At 43.4% G+C, this 10,662-nt stretch overlaps 1 protein-coding gene across 1 annotated transcript in view; it reads left to right on the forward strand.

The window, feature by feature from the left end:
* NOSTRIN (nitric oxide synthase trafficking) overlaps positions 1 to 4,389 on the forward strand; it is an 86,868-nt gene extending 82,479 nt beyond the window's left edge. The window contains exon 16 of the mRNA XM_068245593.1: positions 1,279 to 4,389. Coding sequence (XP_068101694.1) covers positions 1,279 to 1,406 — 128 coding nt within the window. The 3' untranslated portion in view covers positions 1,407 to 4,389. The remainder of the gene's footprint in view (positions 1 to 1,278) is intronic.
* The last annotated feature ends 6,273 nt before the right edge of the window (positions 4,390 to 10,662 follow it).

Genomic DNA, 10,662 nt, shown 5'->3' on the forward strand with positions numbered 1-10,662 from the left:
AAGGATAGAAATTTTCCTTTTCTTTTTGTAGTTCATGAACATTAACCTTTGTTATCCCATTACCGCTAATGGTGACTGTTAGATTTTCTTTTGCGCTTTAACACAGTATCTATCCAAAAGAAAAAAAATATACATACCTGGGTCTTCCTCCAGCCCCCTTCAAGCTGATCGCTGCCTCACCGTCCTCCTGCATTGCCTGGATCCTCCACTGTTTGGCACAGTAATTATTCTAATCGGGGCGTACTGCACATGCGTGGCCGCGTGCATGCCCCAGTACTACTGCGCAGGCACAGAACGCTCTCAGTGACTCCATCCATCCCCGACTGATGGTATTACTCGGCCGAACAGCGGAGGATCCAGGCATCATGGAAGGATAGCAAGAGAACGATCAGCCTGACGAGGGCTGGATGAAGCCCCAGGTTTGTATAATTTTTTTTCTATCCCCCAACTCAGATACACTTCTGCCTCCTTTTTTTTTCAGAAAGATCAGATCTAGAGTCACGGCCGACATCAGGCAAAAGAAATTGTTTAGTAGTGATAAAAATGTAGAGGTCAAACTAGCATACAGACTAACCAGCAAGCTCATGGTGAACCAGAACTCATTGGGGTGTGTAAGGGGCTACAATGGTCCTAAAAGCCCCCTTACTAAGATGCTAAGAAAAACAAAAGTTTGCTTTCTTAAAACAGAAAGAATTTGCGATAATTCAGGTTGGAGTGAGCTTGAGATGTCTCCCACAATGCATCACTGCTGAATATATGCAAATTCACCATTGTTACCCTTAGAAGCTAAACACACCTCCAGAACCGCTGGAATGCAATGATGTGTCAGCTTGTTAATTTGTACAGAGCCATAATAATCCAACATGCATACAGACTGTTTTGGATTGTTTGATCCTCATCAGTGTATGGCATGGATTACTATGGCTCTATGGAGTAGGGCTTGTAACACCGAGAGGTACAGACTAAGCAGCAAGCTCATGGTGACCCAGAACTCAGTGGAGTGTGTAAGGGACTACAATGGTCCTAAAAGCCCCCTTACTAAAATGCCAAGAAAAACAAAAGTTTGCTTTCTTAAAACAGAAAGAATTTTACCTGAAATCTTCTAAATGAGCAAAGGCAGAAATCTGTGTCAGGCAGGAAGAGATGGCACACATACATCAGGATCACAATATCAGGATATAATGTAAACATGTAAACACTTCCTATACTAACGTACTTGCAGGCTTATTCTGAGACTGGCGTAAATTGTGACATTAAATGCATTATTTGTGTGCGCAGGTGACCAGATTATAATTCACAAGAGGAGTGAGGATGGATGGTGGTTTGGAACTCTAAATGGAAAGAAGGGTTTCTTCCCGGCAACGTACGTTGAAGAAGGAGATGAAGATCACTTTTCCGATGCATAGCTTAAACTCTCTATTTTCTAAAGGATATTTGGGCAGAGCGGGGCTGATTTATCCTGACAGCTGCAGAGGAAGCTTGAGAAAAGTGAAGCTGTCCAGAGCAGCCTATCAGGTTTAATTGTTGAATGAAAGGAGGATTCTGATTGGTCTCTCTGGACAACAGCTCCAGGTTTGCTCCGGTTTTTACTACACCTGTCTTGATAGACCTCCCTCAGTGTTCTTGTATGAAGATGAGTTTAAAGTTGTCTTGAAGTCCTTCTGCAACATAAACTGAACATATAATGAACATATAAAATAAGCTACATAATTTGATATTACATATAATGAAAACAGCATATCTAGTCAACAATTCAAGAGTATGGAGTATAAAGGAGTGCTCTAGATACAACGACACACCGATACGAATGGCCCGCTGAACCCGTTGCATCACGTTGTGAGAGGAGGAAGGAGAAGGTTCAACTACAACTGTGTCCTAGTCCTCGCCCCCTCCCTCCTCCTGCGCACCCCAGTCCACTAGAGTATAGCGCAGCAAAAGCAATATTTCAATAACCTTCCTGCCAGAGAGCAGTGCTGTGCTTCCTCCTCACCGCTCACTCTAGTGCCTGGCATCTCCTGCTGCATGCTGCATGATTACATGCAGGAGTAGATGCCAGGCACCAGAGTAAGCGGAGAGGATGCACATCTCTCTACTACAGTGAGGAGGTGAGAGAAGCACAGCACAGCTGCTGTGCCATACTCTGCATTACATACTGGGCTGGGGAAGCACAGGAGGGGCGCGGGTAAAAATGGGATGGAAAGTGGCACAAGGTGACAGGAGGCACAAAGGGAGAAAAAGGAGGCACAAGGGGGCAGAGGAACACATGGGAGGCAGAGGTGGCACAGAGGGACACAAGGGGAAAGGCACAGGGGAACAGAGGTGGCAGAGGAGGCACAGAAAGGGACTCTGAAGGCACAGGGGAACAGAGATGGCACAGAGGGGGACATTGGAAGCACAGGGGGCATAGAGAAGTTACAAGGAACAGAGATGGCACAGTATTTCAATTTATGGACAAATTCAGGTTAAGAACGAACCTACAGTACCTATCTTGATCGTTAACTGGGGACTAGCTGTGTATAAGAATAATGGCAGACACAGATGAGCCAATATTCACTTTTTTTTTTAATCCAATAAACGATATGAAAAAAATGTAATTGTCAGAGGTTGAAAACGTCTGCCTACTTTAATACGTTTTAGGGCTCGTTTCCACTAGCGAATGGGAGCAGAAGGGTTGTGATGCTGCTACACATTACTTCCGCTCCCATTCGCGTCACTTCCGCATCTCCTAATGCGGAAGTGAATAGGAGGAGACGGGCTGCATGCTGCAGATTCTCATATCACTCCTCATAACCAGCATGCAATGGAAACGGTTTCATTGCCGTGCATTGGTTTCAGTTCAGCTGCGGTGCGATGTGTCTATGTAGCCGCATTGCATCGCGTGTAATGGAAATGTGCCCTTAGGCCCCTTTTTCCTCGAGCAGTTGATAGGCAGTGAAAAGCCTCTCAAACTCTCACAACTGCTTGCAGCTGCCTGGTAACTGCTCGCTGCTGCCTGGTAACTGCTCACTGCTGCCTGGTTACTGCTCCCTTTAATCATTTCAGCCCGCGGGAATTTTTCACCTTATGCATCAGAGCAATTTTCACCTCTCATTCATTCGCTAATAACTTTATCACTACTTATCACAATTTATTGATCTATATCTTGTTTTTTCCGCCACTAATTAGGCTTTGTATGCATCTATGTATGCCCCTGAAATCCCGGGGCAAAATCCCACGACTTTACAAGTCACAGATTTTGCTGCCCAGGGGAGGCAGAGCTGTGCACAGTAGCTCTGCCTCTAATCCAATCCAGTCAATCTCAGCCGATCTCCGCTTCTCCCCACCCCTCTCAGTGAAAGAAGACTGGGAGGGGTGGGATGAGGCGGAGATAGACTGGATTAGAGGCAGAACTACTGCACCTCTACCGGGAAGCAAAATTCGGCAATTGCAGAATTTTGCCCTGGGATTTCAGGGGAATAAACACCTCGGTCTGCGGCGGGGATGCGGCGAATCAGCTTCGATCTTAAAGGGGAACTTCAGCCTAAACAAACATACTGTCATCAAGTTACATTAGTTATGTTAATTAGAATAGATAGGTAATATAATTTCTTACCCACCCTGTTTAAAAAAAAAAACAGGGAAATGTTTGTGACTCATGGGGGCTGCCATCTTTGTCATGGGGGCAGCCATCTTTTTGGTTGAAAGGAGGTGACAAGGGGCAGGAGACACAGTTCCAACTATCCTGTGTCCTGATTACCCCTCCCAGCTGCACACCCTAGGCTTCAAATGTCAAATTCAAAATGTAAAAAAAAATTGCACCAAAACAGCAGAACGAGAACAACAAAATCAGAAATCCCATCATGCTTTGCACAGCATCAGGGGAAAAAAGCCCAGGCAGTTTTCTTCTGTGCAGCTAAAAATGAGGCTTGTAGAAGAGAAACAAAGTTCAGATGCTGTGAAACTGTTAAAGAAACACCAGGCCTTTTCAGTGCTGCTGAGTCGATTTTTAGACCGGAGGTTCACTTTAATGCTGAAGCTAACTGCTCAATAAAAAGAGATTAAAAAATAGGCTTCAGACTCTATTTAAGCTCCAAGTCAGATGTGGAGTATTCTCCTCAGTGCTTTTCACAGGAAAGGACCACATAGCATGACTAAAGTACCTGTAAACTCCTATAGGCATCTGAATATTAGCAGTATAGGATGTTGAGGATTCTCCAAGTTCCCTGTACAGCTGGGCATCCATCTTCTGTGTTAGTATTTCTGCGCGCCTTTCCCTGAACTGAAGGCATTCAGCAATTTTCAAATTGAAAGCAATAATTTTACTATGTTTTAAAATAATTTTTATACTGGATTTTTTTTAAGTTTACGGTAATCTAAATGTTATAAGCAATAAATGTGTATTTCCCATGACTTACTGAGTTGCGATATTTATAAGAATCATTTTGTAGCATTTCATGAAGCTGTAGGATATATTTTGAGGTGTGTGATTAAAATGTAACGCCTGTTTTATGTTGCTTTAAAGGTGGCCATACACAATGTAACCAAATTGTTTGATTTTTATGCTTCAAATGAGTTCTTGATTCTGTAGAGTATTCAATAAAAACTTCCGGTTGAACACTGGAAAATTCTGTTGGACTGATCTATAAAATTGATTTATGACTCCAATCAGCCAATCGAAGTAGAGGAACAGCGCTGGGCACCAAAACGTAGGCTTCCAGGATTTGTTTACAAAGTTGCACACATAGTAACTGGCGGGGAATCAAATGGCCTAACAGCTGTTTCGTGGGAAAGCCTGCTTCCTCAGAGACCTGCTTTGGTCTCTGAGGAAACAGGCTATCCTGCAATTCCCTAATGCCTGCTAGTCTGTGAGTAACTTTGTAAACAAATCCTGGAAGGAAACGTTTTGGTGCCCAGCACTGTTCTTCTACTGACTGATTGGAATCTGCGCTGGTGGAGCACATTATGGTTTGCAGATACAGGTTGCTGTGCATTTAGTAAGCATCGAGGGCCAGCCATCTCCTAGTCTCCTTTACTTGATTTATGACTTTACTATGATTTACGACTGAAAACAGGTTTTATGAGGTGCCTGTACCTTTGAAACTGTTTTTGCTGCTATCCAACACCTCGGTGCTACCCTCTTTACCTGCACTACAAATTTACTCATAGCTCTGCCCCATTCTTCTGCCCATTGGCTGGCAGAGAGAATTCCTAATAGGCAGAAGGATTGCAGGGCGGAGCTTAGGCCACCTTCTAATTCCTAATTACTGTGGTGAAAGACAGAATATTGCTGGATAGCTACAAAGGTGAGTTTAAAAGTACACATGCCACGTGCAGGTGCCTGCATCGCTAGGAGACGGCTTAGATCGCGTTAAATGGTTGTATTCAGTTTTAAATTATTCTGCAGAGGATTTCTTGATAGTAAAGTGGCAGCAATGGTGACAGCCTTGCCACCTCAGCAGCACAGGCAACTGCCACTGTCATGGCTTAGTGAGTCCCTGTATTTGACTGGACTCTATATTTTGGAAGCCCAGTCATGCCCTTGCTACTCCACCTCCCATCGTTACTACTTTGTGTGCTGGTCATATCCCCCCCACCCACAGCATCAACATCTATTGAATGCAATATTTAAAAAAATGATTACCAAAAATGATTGAAAATTATTTGAAATTAATCTAACCACTTTTTGCACAGAAAACCTGAGGGAAATGAACGCCAGGGAGGTTAAACAAGTATAGCAGTGCCATCTACAGGCCAGATATATGAACACTACGCTGACTGTCAGTCTTATCCTCTGCATCTGATACCTCCTGATTCACTGATCCACACACACAGTAAACTTTTCAGGTATTATGAGTTCCTCTGACTGCACTAGCTGCATGCTTATTCCAGATGTCATTCCGACAGAGCTGAAGCCAAAGCATCTAACATCCAGAAATTTAGGATATTAAACAGGAAATAATGACGGTGGCCCCATATTGTTCTCACTACAGGCTTACTTTAAAGCAAGCAGGAAAGTTGGGCGCATGAGGCAGGTGGACAAAAAGGGCGCCGCCATTCACTCCCATAATAAATATCATTTAATGGGCGCCCAACAGGAAGAAAGGGCGCCGGAGAAAAATAACATTTTAAAAGCGGCGCCTGGAGACTTTTAATGTTTTATAACTGCTTCTCATGATTACACATTATTTAATGATTTATAATTTTTTACACATTATTTTTAAACGAAAAACAGTACAATATTTTTTAAAACATTTTTAAACGAAAAATTGTAAAAAAAAATAATTTTTAAACATTATTTTTAAACGAAAAACCGCACAATATTTTTTAAAACGTTATTAATGCTTATCACAGGGGGTCTTAGGTTTAGGCACCACCAGGGGGGTCTTAGGTTTAGGCACCACCAGGGGGGTCTGAGGTTTAGGCACCACCACGGGGGTCTAGGGGTTAGGGGTAGGTACAGGGAGGGTTCTGTGTGAGAGTAGGGTTAGGTATAGCTTTAGTAACATTCTTATTAATGTTTTATAAAACGTTATTTTTAAACAGGGAAGATTAACGTTTTTACAATTGCCGATTTCATACACATTATTTAATGATTTATAACTTTATAAAACATTATTTTTAAACGAAATATAGCACAATTTTGTTTTCAACGTTATTCATGCTTATCGTTTAAAACCGTGCGCCCTTTTTTCCCGGCGCCCTTTTTTAACGTATGCTACTTTAAAGAATGCCATCAACAACTGCAGCAGGAATTCAACGCATTTCATGGGGGTCAGACCTCCATTTCCCCAGGTACTCCTCAGTCAATCTAGTGTTTTTCTTCTATTCACAGAGCTGCAGAAAGGATGGACACGATGATATGAGTTATAAAATCTCTTCTGTTATAGTAATAGAAAATCTAACGGTTTGTGGCTCCCCAAAACACCCTAAACAGAACCTCTGAGCAAGGGGAATGAAGTACATTTTTACTTTAAAGAATGCCAGCAACGACTGCAGCAAGAATTCAATGCGTTTCATGGGGATCAGCCATCAATTTCCTCAGGCACTCCTCAGGTGCCTGATAAGGTGGGGGACTGACCCCCATGAAATGAGTTGCATGTATCCCAATGCAATTATCTAATCCTAATGCAATGTCCCTGTGGTGTCAGTGCAATTAGTTAGAAGAGCATACTCAGCTAGCCCGCAACAGAATTCTCTGCTCCAAGTGTACAAACATTGCGTTTGTACACTTGGAGCAGAGAATTCTGTTGCGGGCTAGCCAATTAAATCTCCTCCTGAATGATCTGCCCAGCCGCAGATACATTCACTTCATGCTACTCATGAAGGATTGTACAGCCGAAGTACCATCACATATCTAATCCCGGGTGTAAAAGTGGGACACAAGCACAGCTTGCTGCTTGTGGCAGCTCATTGACTTCGTGTGATCCAACCATACAGCCTATACAATTCTCACTGACTCTCCAAGAGTGCGCTTGACATTGACTTGTCTGGTCTTCTTGCAAAGGCATAGATACAAATTATGGGATGCCTAACTTTTGATGGGCTGCCGACCTTAATCATGCTATAGCAATTGTGCCCTCTCTTCTCCATGAAAATGTGCGGCCACCCCCCCCCCCCCCCCAGAGCACTATAACCAATTTAGCTGCAAATGTGGTCATGCGGTGGACAAATACAGGTGGTAGAACAGTCAACAGCCCAGAGACAAATAGGCCCACCCTCACCTCCTGGGCCCCATAGCGGCAGCTATAGCTATTGACGTGACTCTGCCTTCTTGTATATTTCCCACTACAGGTCTCCTTTTAAGAGAGGACATACTGTAAGTTGCTTGTTATCTGCCATTAACAGCTCTTCATAAATAAATGGTAGAGACTCAAACTTAACGAAAATCGTAACATTTAAAATACTGTACATGTAAATATACAAAGCAGAAGTACATGTCTTCCAGAGTAAAATGAGCCATAAATTAGTTTTCTCCTATGCTGTTGCTGTCACTTACAGTAGACCTATGGCTCGGGAGCCAGATGTGACTCTTTTGATGGCTACATCTGGCTCACAGACAAATCAGTAAGGGGTTGATTCACTAAGCTACACTGCACAAGCGGCGCAGCTTAGTGTGGCAGCGCAAGTAGCATTTTCAAAGTAGGCATGTTACTGCTGTAGCATGCACTACTAACTTACGCGTGCTACCCCAAAACAAACAACGGCTGCTCCAATTGTCCCACTCTGGACCCTGTTAGGTCCAGTGACTTTGTAGGACAAAATCCCCGCACTTTGATTGGGCTAATAGGCTGCCTGTCACTTGACAGGCAGCCTACTGGCCCAAAGTGCAGGGATCTCCACCTAGAAAGTGAATCAACCCCCAAATCAGCTAGCTAATTGTACACGCTGTTAGTCGGTAATTCTCCTGTCTGGCTCTCAGGGAAATTATTGATGTTGCTGAAACCCAAGAGAAGCTGAGGAAGTGTCTGACACTGCCACTGCCTGGCGGATCAACTGTATACAAATCACCATGACAACAGGGACGTGAGCCCTACTGTCTCAGTTTGAAACGTATTGTATGGCTCTCACAGAATTACATTTTAAAATATGTGGTGCTTATGGCTCTCTCAGCCAAAAAGGTTCCTGCAGTAGATAGTAGAAATCTGACAGAACTGACAGGTTTTGGGCTAGTCAATGTGCTCATGGGGAATTTGCACTACCTGTTTGCATACAATTTTGGCAGTTGGACTTAGCAACTGCCATTCTTAACATGTTTTTGAAATAAAGAAAACCTTGAGAATCCCCATGAGGAGATGAGCTAGTCAAAACCAGTCAGTTCTGTCAGATGTGTACTACCTGATGTTTCAATAGTGGTCCTTTAAAGAGAAACTGAAGCGGAAAAAAAGTTATATATAAAAAATTGTATGTGTAGTACGGATAATTACTAGAACATTAGTAGCAAAAAAAAATATTCTAATTTTTATTTTCAGTTATATAGTTTTTTTTTTTATAACATTGCATCAGTCTCTAATATTTGCAGTTTACACACTACTCAGCATTCTAAATGATTTTACAGAGCAGGCAAGTGAACTATTGACCTCTTCTCTGCAGAGAAAAATAAGATACAATGACTGACAGCTGAGATAACAAGCTTCAGAAGACAGATCACTCTGCGACTTTGAAAATCCTGGAGCTCAATGGCTCTTTTGCATAGATAACAGCTGGAGTGTCTTAACTCTTCCTGTACTGGAAACAATATTAGACTTATGTCTCTGCTCCTAATGTTTCATTTCTTAGCTGAACTACACATACAAATCATTATATCATATATATTTTTTTTCGCTTCAGTGTCTCTTTAATCAGTACTTTATTTTCATGCATTTAATAAATTCCTGGGTAGGAGCGACATCAGCGGGCTACCCAAACAAGATGATGGCAGATGACTCACCACACCTCTCACTACAGGGGCTGCAACAGGAGTTTGATAAAGTAACAACATAAGAAAGACACATGGCAATGACATTCACATGAGTGACCAGGAGATGTCACTGTCTATAACACAACATTACACCATCAAACATCAGGAATACAAATGGACAGTAAACTCTGCAGTGCATGAATTATCGATAATTCTGAGCCTGTTTGCAGCAAACTCGTTTCTAACATGTTTATTGTTGCATCAGCAATACCAACTTTTCAGTCAGCACTCTCTAGTCTGCAGCTAATTCTTACTTTCCCTCCAAAATGATTTGTTTAGATAGGTAGGTGGCCCCAGTATAGGTTAGATAGGTAGGTGCCCTGAGTATGGGTTAGATAGGTAGGTGCCATTAGTATACGTTAGATAGGTAGGTGCCCCCAGTATAGGTTAGATAGGTAGGTGCCTCCAGTATACGTTAGATAGGTAGGTGCCTCCACTATAGGTAGTCTCAGGGCCGGGCCGAGGCAGAGGCAGGAGAGGCTCCAGCCTCAGGGCGCAGTGTAGGAGGGGGCGCACAATTCATTCAGCTGTCATTCCTAATTGTGTATGAAGCAGAAAGAAATAAGAAAAGGGGATACATAGCAGTGACTGCAAGCCAGATAACTAGAGATTCAGGTGTTGGGGAGGTTGTGGGCCCTGTGGCCCTCTTAGTCTAATAGCAATGAGTGTGTGACAGCTGGGGTGGGAGGGATGGAGGGGCGCACTTTGCTGTCTCAGCCTTGGGTGCTGGAGGACCTTGTCCCGGCTCTGGGTAGTCTGTATAGTTGCCCCCAGTATAGGTTAGATAGGTAGGTGCCTTCAGTATAGGTTAGATAGGTAGGTTCACCCAGTATAGGTTAGATAGGTAGGTGTCCACCAGTATAGGTTAGATAGGTAGGTGCCCCGAGTATATGTTAGATAGATAGGTTCCCCAGTATAGGTCTGATAGGTAGGTCCCCCGAGTATAGGTTAGATGGGTAGGTGCCCCGAGCATAGGTTAGATAGGTAGGTGCCCCCAGTATAGGTTAGATAGGTAGGTACGCTCCATATAGGTTAGATAGGTAGATGCGCCTAGTATAGGTTAGATAGGTAGGTGCCCTTCAGTATTGGTACAGCGGCGGGGGGAGTGGGAATATAGCGTAGTTACAACTCCCCTTCCTTCCGCTATCCCCCGCAGCCTCTATCTCCTTCCTGTCCCAGGCGTCTTGTCGCATTGGTAACAGCGTCCTCTCTGATTACATGCAGTC

Source organism: Hyperolius riggenbachi, chromosome 7 (assembly GCF_040937935.1).
Source record: "Hyperolius riggenbachi isolate aHypRig1 chromosome 7, aHypRig1.pri, whole genome shotgun sequence".
NCBI lineage: Eukaryota > Metazoa > Chordata > Amphibia > Anura > Hyperoliidae > Hyperolius > Hyperolius riggenbachi.